This window comes from Haemorhous mexicanus, chromosome Z (assembly GCF_027477595.1).
Source record: "Haemorhous mexicanus isolate bHaeMex1 chromosome Z, bHaeMex1.pri, whole genome shotgun sequence".
NCBI classification, from domain to species: domain Eukaryota; kingdom Metazoa; phylum Chordata; class Aves; order Passeriformes; family Fringillidae; genus Haemorhous; species Haemorhous mexicanus.
The window spans coordinates 54,415,772-54,433,359 of NC_082381.1; the positions used below are offsets into that span (position 1 = coordinate 54,415,772).

At 35.1% G+C, this 17,588-nt stretch overlaps 1 protein-coding gene across 2 annotated transcripts in view; it reads right to left on the reverse strand.

Annotated features, from left to right (window-relative positions):
* Positions 1-1,606: 1,606 nt before the first annotated feature.
* VPS13A (vacuolar protein sorting 13 homolog A) overlaps positions 1,607-17,588 on the reverse strand; it is a 107,916-nt gene continuing 91,934 nt past the window's right edge. Inside the window, exons 69-72 of one of the 2 annotated variants that reach the window (XM_059836883.1) lie at positions 8,445-8,530; positions 7,709-7,832; positions 6,243-6,317; positions 1,607-4,436 (exon numbers count right to left, since the gene is read on the reverse strand). In XM_059836883.1, coding sequence (XP_059692866.1) covers positions 4,386-4,436; positions 6,243-6,317; positions 7,709-7,832; positions 8,445-8,530 — 336 coding nt within the window. In that variant the 3' untranslated portion in view covers positions 1,607-4,385. Of the gene's footprint in view, positions 4,437-6,242; positions 6,318-7,708; positions 7,833-8,444; positions 8,531-17,588 lie in introns of those variants that run through there. The other variant, XR_009485121.1, reaches the window with a different exon arrangement.

Below are 17,588 nucleotides of genomic sequence, written 5' to 3' on the forward strand. Positions count from 1 at the left end.
CATTGGTTCCCCTAAATGCCTGTTTCCCTGTTCCCCACGCCGTCCTGTAGCCCTGCTGGCAGTTGGGTGAGCCCCTCCCCTGTTCCCTCCCCCCTTTATAACAAGCCACACAACCCAGCCCTGCATCTTGGGTTGGCCAACTCCCTGGGCTGCTGATCCCTTTCCTATGTTTCTCCAATCAACCCAGACTGAACCCTCAACCAGAGTCCACTCCTCCTTCTGCCACCGTCGCAAGGAGCCCTGCCCATGCAAGGTGAAAGCCTTAGCTGCTCTCCTACCCTCCTGAGGATCAGGAGAGTGTCCCTGCCACTCGCTGTGGCAGCTGGGTGACTCCGAGCAAGCATTTGGAGGGGCACAGCGACTTAAGATCATCATTGCAGAGATTAGATAAAGCTTCATCTCTTGGGTGATGCATAGATGTACTTGCATATACTGGGCAGAAAACTCCCAAGTCTGATGTAAGAGTAGTTTTGTAAAACGCTAAAGATAACAAATAGCTAATGGCATACATACACAATCTTTATGATGAGAAAAAAAAAATGAAAAGATAATTTCACAAGAATTGGGTTATTCTAAGCGCAAGTACAGGCTCACTAGAGAATGCATTGAGAGCCCCCTTGAATAGGACTTGGAGGTGCTGGTGGATGAGAGGACGGAAGAAGACCCAGCCAACTGCACTTGCAGCCCAGAAATCCAAATGTATCCTGGGCTGCATCCAAAGCAGTGTGGCCAGCAGTGGGGGGGGGGGGGGGGGGCGGGGGGGGGTGGTATTCTGCCCCTCTATTCCAGTTTCACAGACTGCACCTGGAATGCTGTGCCAGCTCTGTGGCTTTCAACAGAAGACACAGACTTGTTGGAGATGGTCCAGAGGAAAGCCAGGAAGATGGGCTGAGGGCTGGAACAGCTCTTTCATGAAGACGGAATTCAGGAGATTAAGTCTGGGAGGGGAAGATTCTGGGGAGATGATATAGCAGCCTCATATACCTAAAGGGGGCCTACAAGAAAGCTCGCGAAGAACTTTTGACAAGAGCATGTAGTGACAGGACAAGAGGGAACAGCTTCAGACTAAGAGAAGACATTCTTTCCTGTGAGGATGGTGAATCACTGCAATAGGTTGCCCAAGGAAGTTGTGCATGCCCCAACCCTGAAGCTGTTCAAGGCCAGGTAAGATGGGGCTCTGAGCAACCTGGTCTAGCTGAAAGTGTCCCAGCCCAAAGCAGGGGGACTGGAACTAGGTTATCTGTAATGTCCCTTTCAACACAAATCATTCCATGATTCTATTCTCTCACAACATCATTGTCTTTTTCAACACTGCAACATAAGAAAAAAACCCAACAAAAATCAAGAGCAAAAAAACCCCACACCTCAAAAGAAATAATTTAAAAAGGAACTGATACGTGTTCATCCAGTTACTAAAAAACTTGTCTTAAAACAATAAACCAAAGGTAAATTCTAAAATCCATTATTCTCTTTTCCTGACATGGCTGCAAAAGAAGTTTGACCATATGTTCTCAGAAACAGGATTTGACTTGACCTATGAAATTCTGAGTAATGAATGGCATTATCTGTTAATTAAAGCAGTACATAAAGAAAACAAGTAATCACATTTCAGTCAAATAAAATTCAGTTTCACTTTATTCAAGATTAAGAGATTAAGAAGGGGGGGTAGGGTGGAGTGGAAACCAAGAGAGCCATGCTATGAAAGCCATGCAGTTGAACAAAAACGAAGTGCAACAATCAGACTTATGAATGTTTCACTAATTTTTTAGAGGTAACTGTAACCCTTAGCAAACTGAGAACCCAAATGGCATTTCTCAAATGTTTTACATTTACATAACAGTCATATAGATGAGGAGCAGTTCTTCACCATTTCAGTAAAGGCCAAGATAAACTCTTAAACACCACAGTGGGCAGAACCAAATGCCTACATTTTAATGTTTATCGAGATCCCCTTTTCTAGTTGCATATACACTTTCAATAAAAACATACTTATTCAGCCTTCTTGTTGAAAAAAATATGCATATTGCAATAAGGAATGAGGCACAGCAGAGTAGACATCATACAACCTGCAGTAATCCAGAAAATTAAACAATGGCACAAGTCTGAATACCTTTCTCTTCACTCTGGGGTGATACATAGTTAAAGGAGAAAACTGGTGTTTGCCAAGAAATGGCAAAATTCTTTCATGACTGTATGGAGAAAGCTTTCTTAAAAAAACAAAGTCAAAAGACAGAAATTACAGACTAGAAAAGGGACCTATATAAAATAATATTTTCATAACAAGTGGAAACCAAGGGACACGGAAGAGAAGTCCCACACTGACTTGTGGACATTTCAGATCCTGTCTTAAGGCTTTTAGTTAGTAGAAGATGATCAAAATATTTTATAGTCTGTTAGAAAAAAGCCATTCTGGGGGAATTGTTATGTTTTCCAAAACATCAGCTGCTTAACCACAAATATGCACATTTAAAATAAATCCTTCAACATTAAGAGTTAAATTGCTTAAATATTACCAAAAAGCCAGCTGAGATTTGAGAATCCAAGTTAGTTGGCAAAATAAATGTAAGAAATAATTAAAATAGAGACTCTGTGGAGAGAAAATATTTTGCGTCAGGTAAATGGAAAAGCTACACACAAATGGGAATGTACAAAGTACACACACAATGCATTTTAAGTGAAATTTGCAGCAGGTAGTCTGTAAATTCTGGGAATGCAGAGGAAACTACATACTTTATCAAGAACATTATGAGCTATTAAATGAACTCTCATGCCTAAAACAGAAATGACGGATGAAAAACAAGAGACAGATAAAGAATGGTACTCAGTGCACCTAAAACCACTACTTATCTAAGGCAAAGTATGGAAGCTTGGCGTGATATAACCTGAGTTAATACTCTTGGTATGTACTTGGTGTACAAAATGACTGGAGTTACACCATCATTGTAATAGCTTTGAATCCCCTTATAATATATTGATTCCATTTACAATTTATGGGGAAAATTGCAAGATTACTTGTATTTTGTAACCTGCTAAATAGTTACTCAACACCAACGGCAAGACTTACAGTAAATTAAATATCTGCAAATATATGTTACATGCTAGTTGTTTTAGATTTACAATAACGGAACAATTTGGACACTTCAAGCATCACCAGCAATGTTAGAATTCTATCCTGTAGCTAAAAAAATTCCAAACTATTGTTTGGAAATCATATTTTGGCAGTAGGTGCTTTCCATATGTACAAGATATTTTGAAGACTTTGATATGGGAACTTATGGAAATCTTCATGTAACACTGTATTGTTTCATGTACTTTTTGTATCAACTGCAGTAAATAGCCATTCAACAATACTATGACTACTACGTCTAAGAAATAAACAGAATTGCAGACATTCAAGCTAATAAAATGCTGCTGTCTGGGTATGAAACAAAGAAGTTTCATTGGGTAAGAAAATTTAATAAAAGCAACTGTGACATATTATATTTATTATTTAATATAAATTTGACTCCACTAGTCTTTTGCTTAGCACACAATATTGTGTAATTCAAGGCATTTATATTTGGTATGCAACAGTGCACTTATAACCCCATAAACTCCTTCTTGAGTTGCAAGACTGTTACTAACTTACTAACTAATAATAGGCTTTTATTAATATTTTTAGTGCAGAATTAATTCTCCCCCATATGCATTTTTGTAAACTGTTACATTTTCTGTAATAATTGATAGAGGTGTTGCAACATTTCCTTGAGTAGGATATAAAAAAAGTTTACACTAAAAGCCATACTGTACTGTATAAATTAATTGTGACCTGGTCCATTCATTTACAAAAAGCCCTAGTATTGTCAACTAAGTAGCCACTTGTGACTTAAATTCAAATTCTCTGACCAGTATTCTCTTTCTTATATTTTAACACTAGTGATTAAGTTAACATTTCCTTTGACAGAGAAATTTGTATTTCAACACAGCCTCAAGTCACATTAAAACCAAAACATAAAGTAACTACTGATTATCACAATCAAATCCAAACTGCAAGACTTGCTCCAAATACTATCATAAGAATTATTCCAGAGTTCAATGTCTGTATCAAAGGTTAAGACAAATTCACTTTATACTGCTTATATAAAAAATGAAATCTGAAATTCTTACATTAAAAAATCAAGCAAACCAAGACAAAACTTGGCAGATTTTTTTTTATCATTACACAATTTTAATCTAACATCATCTACTTTTCTCATATAGACGGTTCTGATCATAATAAATAATTGGATAAATCTTCCCTCCTTCCTGTTTTTGCTTTTGTTGATGATATTCAAACAGTTCTGCTTGTGAAAGAGGAATTAAAAGGTAGCAGTTGAGAGTTCTTCATCTTGGTGCTTCTCCATTCATTACAATTTTGGCTGATTCTCTCGTACTTCTTCTAGTTTGGAAAGGATCCACTGTGTAAAGCAAAGAGCAAAAATTAAAATCTTTCTGTGGTACAAAATGGACAAAGCAGCTGAAAACTGGACTGGTTTTGGCACTGTCTTTACTACCTGCTCTTTTCCTAACCAAGTTTTAACACAGTGTTAAAAACTTTTCTGTAGAGTATAAACACCTGTCTTTCTAACATGAGAATGGAGCCATTTAAGCACCAATATTCAACATTTGATACCATGTCATATTAAACTTGTTTCCTGGTCTGTACTTCAAGGAGTAAGATTTGAAAAAAAGAGAAGATAACATTTAACCCCCATCCTGGCTCTGCCTTCATCTACAGCTCTAGACAAATCACAGAAGACAACAGAGAAGCAAGGATCACAACAGACAGAAGACAATAATAGGTGGCAGCAGTGTGATAGGTTATTTAGAAAAAAAGCTTTAACTATATCTTGTTTCTTTTAAGGAATTTCATATTGGAATGTTCACATAAAAGGGAAATTAGTTGCCCAAGAGTATTAAAAAAAAATAAAAAGGAGGCTTGAGGGAAGGGTAGTGAGATGGAAATCTAGAGTAGGATGTGAAGTTATATTGAGGGTCTGCTATAAAAAGTATGCATACTGCTTTGAAGAAAGATGAGTGGATTATTACAAATCAGAACCTGTTACTGTATCAGGTTCTATCCCCTCATAAGAATATTTGTGTTGATTTTGTGAGGCTCCTGGGCCTGTCTAGGTAAATAAACACCCCAGTATTTTTGTGAAAGGTGTATTCATTTCTTTACCTTTCTTTCCCTTAGTTAAGACTTGTGGGATATGTAATGTGATGTACTTATTTCACTTTTGGAATAGTTCCTGATTAAGTTTGGGCATAGTTGGGATTCCTCTCCAAGAGAGACTAATGGACCTCAGCACTGCCCACCCTTGTTCCACACAGCCAAAAAGAAAAAAAAACATAAAACCTCAGTACCTCCAAAGATTACAGGCAAGTGAAATTCAGCATAGGACCCTTACTTTTCTGATGTAAGAGTTAACTGCTACCACTTACCTGTAACTAGAAACTACCCTCACAAAGACAGAAACAACCTAAACTAATTGAGAAGACGTAAAAGCAACTTAAATGAATGAGAGAATGCAACTTTTGAAAGCTGTCTCAAACAATGATCCCAGGGAATCACACCCCTCTGAAATATACACAAGACTCATTCTTTTTTTTTTGGTGAAAATTACTAGCTATACTAGTTAAAAACAAGGCAGAAGTTTGACAAGTAGCTACCTTCTGGTAGCAGATCAGAACTGCCCCTACAGTCTGTTGCAGTCAAAACTAATGATGTCAAAATGAAGATGTTACACCAAAAATGTGTATAACAATAGCAGCACTAACATATATCACATAAACTACTGGTATTTTTATTAGGGATTTTCTTCATTCTTCAAAAAAACCTGTATTTTAGAAACAGAGCAGTAACACCCCACCCCTGCCTACCACCTGGAACAAAACTACGCGTAATTTACAAATAATTTTGGTCTATTAAAGTGTACTATTGTAATTCATATTCTAGATTGTTTCATTTTTGTAAACATTACTGTTTAATCAGTGTTTTGTCAGACTGCTGTAATTCAGAAGATTTAAGTAGAGAAAAGTCTAGTGTTGGAATTGACAGTTTTTGAAATTCACTACTGAGTAGATTATTGCTATTCCCATGTCTGTAAAAGATATGTGGAAATATTGAATTTTAACTATACATAGTTTCAAGTTAAGAGTATTTCTGTCACACTTTTTAAGTTAAATTTACCACTATATTTTTAATTGTATTTTGACTTTACCTTAGCATCCTCTGGACTTCTAAAATTAATAATTTTTCCAAATTCTTTGGCATGGAAGACAGACTTAACTCGTTCCTAAAAAAAACCCAAAACCAAAACAGTAATTCAAAATTGAAGTTAGCTACTACAGGCTTTAAGACCACAATGCTATTTACTATCAAGGCAGCTATTATGGTTCAGCCAGCCATGTGTACCAAGAACAGTCATCTGAGTATGTTTGCATCACATGCACATACCCTGAGAGAGGCCATTTTCTGCATGAAAGCACAGTAGGGTGAACAGTCCAGCAGTAACAGACTCCCCTTTTTACCGTGGAGTCCCCGGATAAGGGTCTATAAACGTGTGTAGGAATGGAAGGCAGATAATGTACATGTGGTAACAAAATCCATTACTCCCCAAGGTTTTAATCTGTAATTTTCCTTCAAGTCATTACTTGAGTGGACATTCCACCAATACTGACTTGCAAATAGTGGACATAGGTATTGAAAACAGCAACTTAAGCTTCAGAAAGAAAAATGTAAGGAGTTATTTGCAAAATACAGTTTTCAACCATAGATTTCAATAAAGAGCATACTGCAGACATGTTAATGGATTCTGAAATGACTGTAGGGGTAAAGATGGATATGTTATTCAGCATTGTCTGAAATGGCAGAAACGCTAAGAATTATTTCATCCTGTAAAAGTTCACTTGCAGTCAGAAATCCAGTTTGGAGGATTCCAAACCAATATGGCTCTGCCTTTCATGCTCTCTGCAATAGAAACAAATAATCTGAGTGAAAAACTGAATGATGTTGTGCACCATCAAGACTGTCCTGATAAGCAATATGTGTAATTACACATGTGCAGCTTATTAAAAACAGTAACAAAATACTGGCAGAGAAACTTATTGAAGGAAACTAAGTTCAGTTAATAGATCAATAAGAATTTAAGATTTTTGTTAAGAAACTGCCTCTGTAAATAGCCATTGGCGGACATCTTTCTCCTTATGTCCTTTGCCAGCTTATCAGGGAAAAGAATTTTAAGGAATTTTTTTTAAGGAAAAATTGCAACTAAGAGCAACATTCTTCAATTTGTATCAAGAGGGAAAATACACATGTCATTATGGTCAATTTTGAAGATGAAATGCCCCAGAGAGCATAATAAAAATATTCTGCAATCTTCTGAGCCTTTTGTTGTATCGGCATTTTCCAGACAATGAATACACTGTGAGTTGGGGCATACAAACAAAAAATTCCTAGAGCTCCAGGAAAAATCTCATCCGCAAACACCAAGTCACTATGCTGCTTAAAACAGTCAGAGGCTAGTCATTTGTGGAGTTCGCCCATGACACGTTTCAACTCCTTTCTCTGAGTACATCTCAAATAGAAAGGAGATCAAGAACTCAGAAGAGAGTGAGCAGAAATTCCAAGTTCAATTTCATAAACAGTAACACAAAAAGACAACGAAACTTGGTAAGAGTAATGTACCTTGGCTTCAATGCGCAATCTTCGACCATCAACGATGAATGGTTCTTTGGTAAATTCATCATAAGTGTATTGCCATTCACACGTCAGCTGTCCAAACGCCCCTTTTGTCACAAATAACACACCACTAGGCACCAGAAAATAAAAGTAGTTTTAAAAATTAATGTAAAAACACTTAGAAGTTGTCATGTTATCCTTTCTCTAGTGAATTCATTTGTCATTGCAAAAGAGGTTCCATCTCATGATCTCTAACTATACAGCACACTTTCCAAAAGAGTGAATTTTGAAACTCTCTCTTGCATTTAAAATACTGTGTTTCATAGCAAAACTGTTACATTACTTCAAGCTGTATTTGAGAAGGATGCCACATACTCCACTGCTAGACATTGACTGTTCCTATATTATTCTTTCTTTCCTTCAATACATCTTCAGAAGTGAATCCCACAATTCAGTTAATTTTAGCCTAACCCACTTTAAAACAAATCCTTCTCAGCTAAAGAAATCTTAAAATCAGTATTTCTCTCCCTTCTTAAATAGGAGAGAAATAACATTCTCCTGAACACTCTCCTACTAAAAATAATGACACTGTTGAAGATTATTACCAGCACACTAGGCATGCCTTCCCCATTATTTTATCTACATATATGGTGACAGTGCAGCTACTGATCAGCTGTCATCAAGGCATGCACATTTTTATGACTGTTTTAAGGACATATTATTTAGAGTCAAAACTGTTTACCTTTTTGTTACCATTAACAGATCTGTACTGTTGACCATAGCATGTGCAATATATCTGAGTTTTGCAAATCTTCCATTTTCAATTTTCTAAAAGAGATAAAAGTTTTATAGCTTTGAATATGCTAGTAATGTACTAATTTTGTGCTTCAAAGTTATTTATGCTCCAAAAATAAAAATTGTAACAAAGCACAAAGCCTAGACTTTTGAATAAAAGGCTAGTTTCATTAAGTCAAAACAGAACTAACATCTCTAATAGCTAATGTTCATAACTACTTGGTTGCTGTTAATACACCTATGTAAATAAAAATCAATCCTAACCAAAACTGACAAGGAATAATATAATTTCTCTAAAAATTTTGGGACTCAGTTTTCTACATACTTTTGATGTACACTGAACTTCTGTTAACTAATACATTTCTAAGACAACAAACAGAATAAAGGTTCCTTTCCTATTTCATTGCATTGCCTCCAAAACATTGACTAATTAACCCTGAGAATAAATCTATACCTAGCTGTATATAAGCACCATTATCACGTAGACAGAGGGACTAACTATAATGCATTTGAGGTGGTACTTAGCATTCCTCTACATTCTTTTGCTTACTCATGAACTAAACAATTTCCTACAATTATTGTGAATACTGTAGCAGAATACTTTGAATGAGCAATATATTTAAAATATTGATGACAGCAGATTAGTATTTTTAAAAAAAACCAGAAGCCCTGTACCTCTCACATGACTTGGTCACCATTGGATTTCTGACTTCCTGAACAGTGAGTGATTAAACTAGTGGTCAAATTAATATTGCTGCATTTTGGTTGGGAATAGCAACACAACTGCTTGCATACTTCCCAGCTGTTATAACTTGGAAGCAACACCAGATTAGAACAAACTAGTATGATTCAATAAAGTTTTAACTACAAATATATAGCTTCAGATATGAAGGCCAAAGTTTTAAAACTATCTAGATTAGTTCTTAAAACAGTTAAGAAAGCAAAGGCATTTAATATGTGTTCCCCAGCAGAGTAAAATGATGAAGACAATTAGTGTAAAAAACTTCAAATTTGACTGTGTGGATAATTCCACTTGCACAGACAGATTTTTTAAAAATTAACTCTTCTGCAAAGATACTGATTCTTTCGTGACTAAAATGCATGAATATTTGAGTAGCAGGTTACCCTAAAGAGAGCTTTCCAAAAAGCTCTTAGAAATTTCCAATTATTTCTCTTCCCCCATCTCTTTCAGGCTTCAAAATCACAGCTATTGGTCACATGCCTACTTACATAAGTCACTGCTTGCATTTATTGCTGCAAGAGCTAGTATCAGGAACAGGATGAATTCCACAAGAAGAATGGCATAAAAAATGAGGAACTAACGGCTTGGAAAATAAGCTTTTTAGGTAGTCCCTACTACATTCCAGTACATAACACGCTGGATGGTTAGAAGACAAAGGAGGCTGTATAAACAGACTATGGACAGCATGGATAGGATACCTGATCCACAAGTCAGGCTACTGGTCTAGGTCTGTACACTGACGGCCTTTCATTAGTGGCCTAGAAAGAATGACAGGGAAATGGAAGAAAGGGCTGACAAGAACTTAAAGGAACAAGTGGGAAGAGCAAGGGTGGTTCAAAATAGGTATAAAATACACTTCACTTAACTGCAAGACACTTTGACAATGACACAAATTACTCTTACTGACCAAACATATAAATATCACACAGAATGACCAGTATCTCTGTTCTATTCAAAGTATAGGTAAAAGCATTTAGCAATTTAGCCTTATTAGGATGGAGATTTCCTGTGTTGGAGAAAGTAATCTTCTTATGCTTTGCACAGCATAGAAGTAAGGCTCTCAATCCCAATATTAATCCCCTTTAAGTGGGACTTAGGAAAACGGGGCTACCTCTTTGTGTTTCTGATAAGATTGCTAGCTAATTTTCAACTAGTCGTGTCCCCTTGCTGTAACTTTCTCAGCTTACAGATAACAAATTGGGAATTGTGAAAACTATTATGAAGTACAGTACTTAATTATTGCACAAGCGACAACCTTAAACAAAAGCTATTTAAACATATACCAAATTCCACAAAAAGTATTTTTTAGGATTCCCAAACATGTGACTTGTGGAGAACAAAAACATTGTTGGCATGTGGCACACACTGAGATAACTAGCGTCATTGTTAGCTGTGAGTCAAAAATCATAAACTGTGTTTATAGTTTTGTAGACAACAGTTACAAAAGTATAAACACAGATAGCTTATGATTTTTGGAGTTAAATGGGAAATAAAACATTTGTTCCCTATTTATAAAGGGAATAAACACTTGCTAATGCTAAGCAGTAACTACTTTTAAATTTTCTGCCTTTGGATTTTTCTACCTTTATTTCCAATCTTTATCTGTTTTAGCATTAGACTTTTACCTATTCATTAGGAAGTACATCATAGAGGGAGACTGCTGACAATTCTTGTAACAAGCACACTACTGCACTCTGCTACCAAAGAGTCTTATACAACTTCAACATAAAATGATATATAACTGATCACTCAATACAGATGCATAAATAGTTCTTTAAACTTTTATGGTATGTAGCTATTGTTTGGAGAAAGACAGCAACTTGGACCACTGTTTGGTGATGCAAAACTATGAAAAGTAACATTAATCAGTCATTCTTTGTTCAATGTTAGTTTCAACATTGGAAGAAAATACATACAAGTCTTTAAAATGCAATGTCTGTATTTCAAATTAAAAACATTTTAATCACCTGATTAAGTATATGCAAATCTATTAAAAAAATGACACTCCAGAAGCTGTAAAACATGAAGTAACACAGTAAGAGATACCCTCATTTGCAAATTCTTACCTGTAGTACGATTACTTAAATGTCACTGCAATAATCTAACAGTAAAAGTGATCAGTTAATGCATATGTATGCAAATATGCTCAATGTCTTAAAAGTGGTACCTCTGCACTTGGAGAGATTCCTAATCACACCACACCCTCTTAATGTAATCAGAAGCAAGCCAAGAGGCCTTTGACAAAGTTAGAAATGATACAGAGCTAAATTAAGTAGTGGAGGCAAAAATTAAAATCTATGAATCTTCTAGTAATAGTTCTAAAAAATACAAGTAGTATGCGTGATATGTAAGTCAGAATGTTTGGCAACCTTCTTGAACTCACTCAGATGAAATAGTATGTAAAAAAATACTGAAAAGGCTGTTACTGCTTAAAAAGTGGTTGTAAATCTGCTGTTCTCTCTTGATGTCCAAATTAACTTTCATCTGGACTATCAGCGTATTTCCCTATGAACTGGTTACTGTCCAAATGTGTGAATTCTGAAGGCAATCCACTGTCATTGCTAGGAACTCCAACTCTGAATGCATCATTCACCTCAAATTATAAGGTAATTTTTTCAAAAGCTGTAGAATTGCTAATTTCAGCAGGCTAACCTGTTATTATTACCTATCCAGTCTTCCCCACAGAAACATTTAATAGTTCTAACCAGTTCCTAAGTGACTTCGTAGATGTAGCTTGAATGTGTGTGAAAATAGGGGAAAAACTGTTAAAGAAAAAGTAACATGTAAAACATTCATTTTTTTGCCATGCAAAATTCTTGCATCATTTATGAATAATAACTACTACTAATCCTTTATTACCTACTTCCTCATTTCAGTTATCCTAATGTGCAATGTCATTACACAAAATGTAAAGCAATGCACAATGTCCATGATGTGTTAGTATCTGTATTCAGATTCCATTTAGCCATGCTGAACAGTAACTCTGAAATCAACCTGTTAGTATCTGTATTCAGATTCCATTTAGCCATGCTGAACAGTAACTCTGAAATCAACCTGTTAGTATCTGTATTCAGATTCCATTTAGCCATGCTGAACAGTAACTCTGAAATCAACCTGGTTTTATTAAAATCAGTGAGAATTTGTGGTCATGGGTAACATTTAAATATAAGGCCACAGCAAGACAATAAAATTAGAACAGCAGCTTTCTTTCAGAATGCAAGACTTCTATTTCACAACAGAAATATAAATTGCCTATGAAGACTGGCAGAATTATCTTTATAAATTTTTGATCTGAATATACAGGAGAATTTGTTTAAGCAGCTGAAATGGAGAAACCATACTGATCGACATTTTCATCATGATGACCACATCTAAATGTTCCGTTTCCTGCCAATACAACCAAAACTCTTGGATGCATACAATTTGAAGCATGATTACAGCATCAGCAGGTAAATTAAATATACTTCAGTCACAATCAAGTAAAAATGAAATTGAGTAATGCAGGCTTCCATATTCCTCTGGAACAATTGGTGTCAGCTGGTTTCAGACAGCTTCCCTTAACTGTCTTCTGTTTGGGATTGGGCAATGGCTATGTAATAGTATCCAAATGTTGCATATTTAAGTGGTAAGGATCCTGCTTTTTCCTTTAACCTAGAGAGACAAGGTTTTCCAAAGCAAGACAGATCATCTGTGACAGATCATCTGTGACTCAGTAAAGGGACCAGCAAACTAGATGGCATGCATGAATACCTGGTAAGAGTCTGGACAATGTCAAATAAAAATGAAGTTATTTTGAACTTCATAAAGAATGTAATTTTGCAAAGTGAAACCTTAGTTTTAGGGTACTTAAGGATATGGATGTTTATGTTTTGATTTGAAACCAAGCTCAAAAGCAGTGAGGGAAAGACAGCAAGGATTAGCATGACATACTTTTCCGACTCCTCGGATGTTCCTTCTGGCAGACCAAAGTGTGAATACTAAGGAACAAGGGGCTGCTCAAATCACTTCAACATACTACCTGATACGAAGCTCATGACCAAAAAGAATCACTAAACCAAAAGCTGAACACCTCCAATACAAGAGGATATGGTACCGAAGCACACTTTGAAGGACTGTCTTCTCTGAAGTAATATAATGTGCAAAGACCTTATACAACACAGTATAAGCATCCTCACAAACTCACAAGTTATAAAAGAAAATTAAAAATAATAATAACAAAAATATTTTGCATATATTTTGAGGTTGGGTAGACATTGACACCGAGAACCACTGACTGCATGGCGCAACTGCGAATGACTAAGCTTCAAAAGCACAAAACCAGTATTTCAGCTTTATTCCCTAGCAGGGCCAAGACCTCGCACATCTGTTGCTTCTGAAAATGACTTGTAAAATTTTATGCATAAACAGTCTATTAAATGATCCTCAAAATGGTATAAAGTATCCCCTGGCACTGACCTATGCCTAGAGAGCATCATGAGAAAAACGGACCACCAGAGAGGCCTGAACAAAAGGGATGTACTGGATGACATCAAAGGTAAAGAGCACAGCCAGTTATTCACCTCAGCAAGGAGGGAGTTAAACAAGTCATAGTAAGACTAAAACTGAACTCTTGGGAAAAGCTGCACTGTCAATTTGTCAATAGCACAAAATTTAGCAATCTGAGACAAAAGGAGGGTACTTGGACTTGGGAGTTTTCAGGGACAGTACTGGACTTCAAATTCAGTTCAGCAGTTAAAAGTGATGGGGTGGTGGAATTATGCAGCCAAAAGTTCAACTGTTAAAATACATTAAATTGAAGAAAAAAAAAATTTGAAAATGTGGTTTCTCATTTTTGCTATGTTACTTTAAATCCCTGAAGAAAATAATCTCTAAAAGTTTCGGCATTTTTGTTTTAGTTCTAGAGATTTTTCCATCCTGAAAGAACATCAGTTTCTACTATTAGTTTTCACAGCTTTTTGTCCCATGACCTAAAGAGAAAGTAAGTACTAACATCCCAGATAGTAATATTTTTTGTTATCCCAAATCCCCAGATCCAATTTATTTCTTTTTCTATGTGTGTTCAGAGAAGTGTAGACTCAAGAGAGAAACAAGTAAAATACTTGCACAAAATTACTATATTTTCTGTTAACACAAAAACTTTAAAAAATAGAAAAATATAACTACACCAAAGATACAAAATATTTCAGGGCATATAATCATATTTGCCAACTCCAACTGGAGTTGTTAGTTCCGTTGGGCCTTTTTTTTTTTACATAGCATTCTACAACCTTTTAATCTAGCAGGTAAAGAACAAATTCTTTTCACTTATACTGCACTGTAACTTGAATTAGTAATTTCTGATGCAGAAATACTACCATCCATGTACTAATTTTACCTCCATGTTCTGCATAAACATGTAGGATTTTAAGTTAAAAAAATTTAAAACCTAGGTAAATTTTGGTCCAAAAATTATGACGTTTCTAATGCATCTCCTAATAAGATTGGTCATTACAAAAGAAAAACAACTTTATAGACTAAAAAACCAAATTGCAGTAAAGCAGCACAAAGGAAAAAGATAACATTAAGTAACATTATTCCAAATTTTCAAAACCTAGTAAAGTTAATTAAATGTCACAGTAACCTTTCCATTATGTTAGACCTAACAATTTCCTCAACTTTTTGACATCATGTGTCTTTTTTCAGAACTGAAGAGCAAAATTATTTCCTGTGTTTTTCAAAGAAATACAGGAGATCCATTTGTACCTGAAACATTCAAAATCCTTCCCACAATGTTTCAGGCAGTAACACACTGCAACAGAGCCTTTCATTTGTTTCTGCAAAGCATCCTTTTGAGGTGACAGCATTACAAAACAAATAGGAACACATGACCTGTAGCCATCATAAGCATAAGCAATTTCAGCTAAAACCATCTCCCAAACTTAGTTTGTCCCCCTTTTTCTCTGTGACATTAAGGGCAAAGGGTAACTGCCCAAGAGATCACCCAATATAGCAGTTTTTGAATGCACAGTGCCAAAATAAACAATCTTAACAATTTTAATGGTTCTTCCCCCAGAATTTTGATAAATGGACGCCAACAGACAATGAAAGACCTCACTGAATATGCAAACATTTCAGAAGCTCTTACTGTTTTAGAGCAATGCTGACTGCTCAGATAGTGGCAGAAGAATTAATTCTCATTATAATACTGGTACAGAATTATCTATTACAAGATATCTTTAAAGTGCAACACAAAAATATGAATTCAGTAACAAACCGCAAAAAAAGAACAAGAAAACTTCTGCAAGCATTTCTGCAAGTGAATATAGAATAAATGCCTTTTTAAGAAATCAGAAACTTGTAAAGGTATTTGGTAGAATTTATAATACCAAATTGTAGTTGATCAGTGTTCACACTTTCCCCTCACCCCCCAATGTCTAGGTAAATAAAAAACTAAACACTTTTGCATATTATGTGTGTTTTATTACACAATGTCTTGAAGAACTAATGGTATTCTTTTTACATCTGTCTGTGTTTTTTACATGAAGTTTAGTCCTGGAGCAGATTTTTTTCACTTTTTTTTTTTTTTTTTTTTTTTTTTGTTGTTGTTGTTGTTATGAAAATAAAAATATTGACTTACGAAACAAATAATTTGTAGTCAAAATAAAAAACAAAATAAACTGTTATTTCGCATGCTTAAGGATACCAAAAGTTGCACAAATTAAGTATTAAAAATTATGATAAAACAAATGATAAATGAGAAACTAAAAGTTTTTGATAATGTTTCTTGAATACTGTATGTATTTTATCTATTAAATACCTTTATAAGCCATTTAGTGTTCTTACACTATCTAGTTCCAGGAAACATGAGAAATAATGTTGGAACAGAACAGATGAATCCATTTTAGATATACTTTAGACATGTTTATTGTTAAGAAGAAAAGCAGACAAAATACTTTTGAAATAGTAATTGAATAAAACAGTCAAACAGCATTTTAACACCAATAAGGACTGTACAAATCAGTAAAGTTTTACTAAACACATTTAAAGCAATAGTAAATAAACCCTGTTAAACACTTATATAAATGCAAAAAACATTAAACACAGCTGATAAAAATACATCTGGAAATAAACTCTAAGTCATGGTATTACTTATTTCTTCATATTATTCAATACTATTTTGCCTAACATCTGGGTTTACCTGTACAACTATCTTTATTATATTATTTGCTTGTTTGCCTAGCACTCATCATCATACATTTTATTATCCCCACATTTTTTCACAGTTTAAAAAGTAAGAATTTAGTATCACAAAACCCCGATTTCTCAGCGGGAATTATAGCAGCAACATTTAAAACTTAAAGGTCAAAAGAATGTGACAAAGGCCATGTATATCTGTTACAATACACATTATCCTAACTGTCATCATCATCACTACTACTGTGAGCCACAGTCCACTCTTTGTAGGCCTGCCTTTTCTGAAAGCATGGTAAGGGAAGAAGAAAGCAGAAGTATTAGTTTAAAAGTACTAGTTTGCCTGGCAAGCTTGTTAATTAAAGCAAAATAAAACCACCGAAAACAGAAATTCTTATGTGACATCCTAAATTTAGGGCACAGTATGAGCACACAAAATAACCTATTTCCTTTGATCAGCATATACAATCTCTAAATCACCAAAAGAAGTTTTATTCCAACCTAATCCTGTAATCTGTTGAAAAGCTACAATACAGTGACCACAGTGCGACCAGTCACCAGACCTGTATGCAAAGAAGCATTGCAAAAGCAGAGAGAAATCTTTTTATCCATAGGAAAATATTAAGAGTTCTATTCAAACTCTTTGAAATAGTGGACATGCAACACACTGAGTCTCATGCAAAACAAAGTAACAGCTCTAAAACCACAAACATTAAGAACCAAAAACTTTAGTACATTTAAGGGTTAAATTAAGACACCAAATATCCTATAGCAGAATTTAATGACTGAATGACTGGGGGAAAAAATGCAAATCTTTATTTTCTTATTTGACTATCTATTTGACAGGTCTATTGACCTGTCTACTCTGCTTGGAGCTCTGAAAACATTTCTTCAAGACTAATTATGCCTTAGAATCATCAATAGTAAAAACTAATATGAAGCTAACAATCCTTCAGTTTTAGCTACATTCAAATGATGGCTGCCATCACAGAATATCAAAGGCATTACACAAGGCCACGCCTTAGTGTACTTTAAGTCAGATAAGGGAAGGTACTGTACTTGGTCATACAATACAGAAAAATTAAACGTACAAGTTACCTTTTTGTAAAAGTTTCTCAGAAAAAAAACCAAAATATAAAAACGTAAACATTTAAGAAGCAAAAGCAATGTCAATTCAGC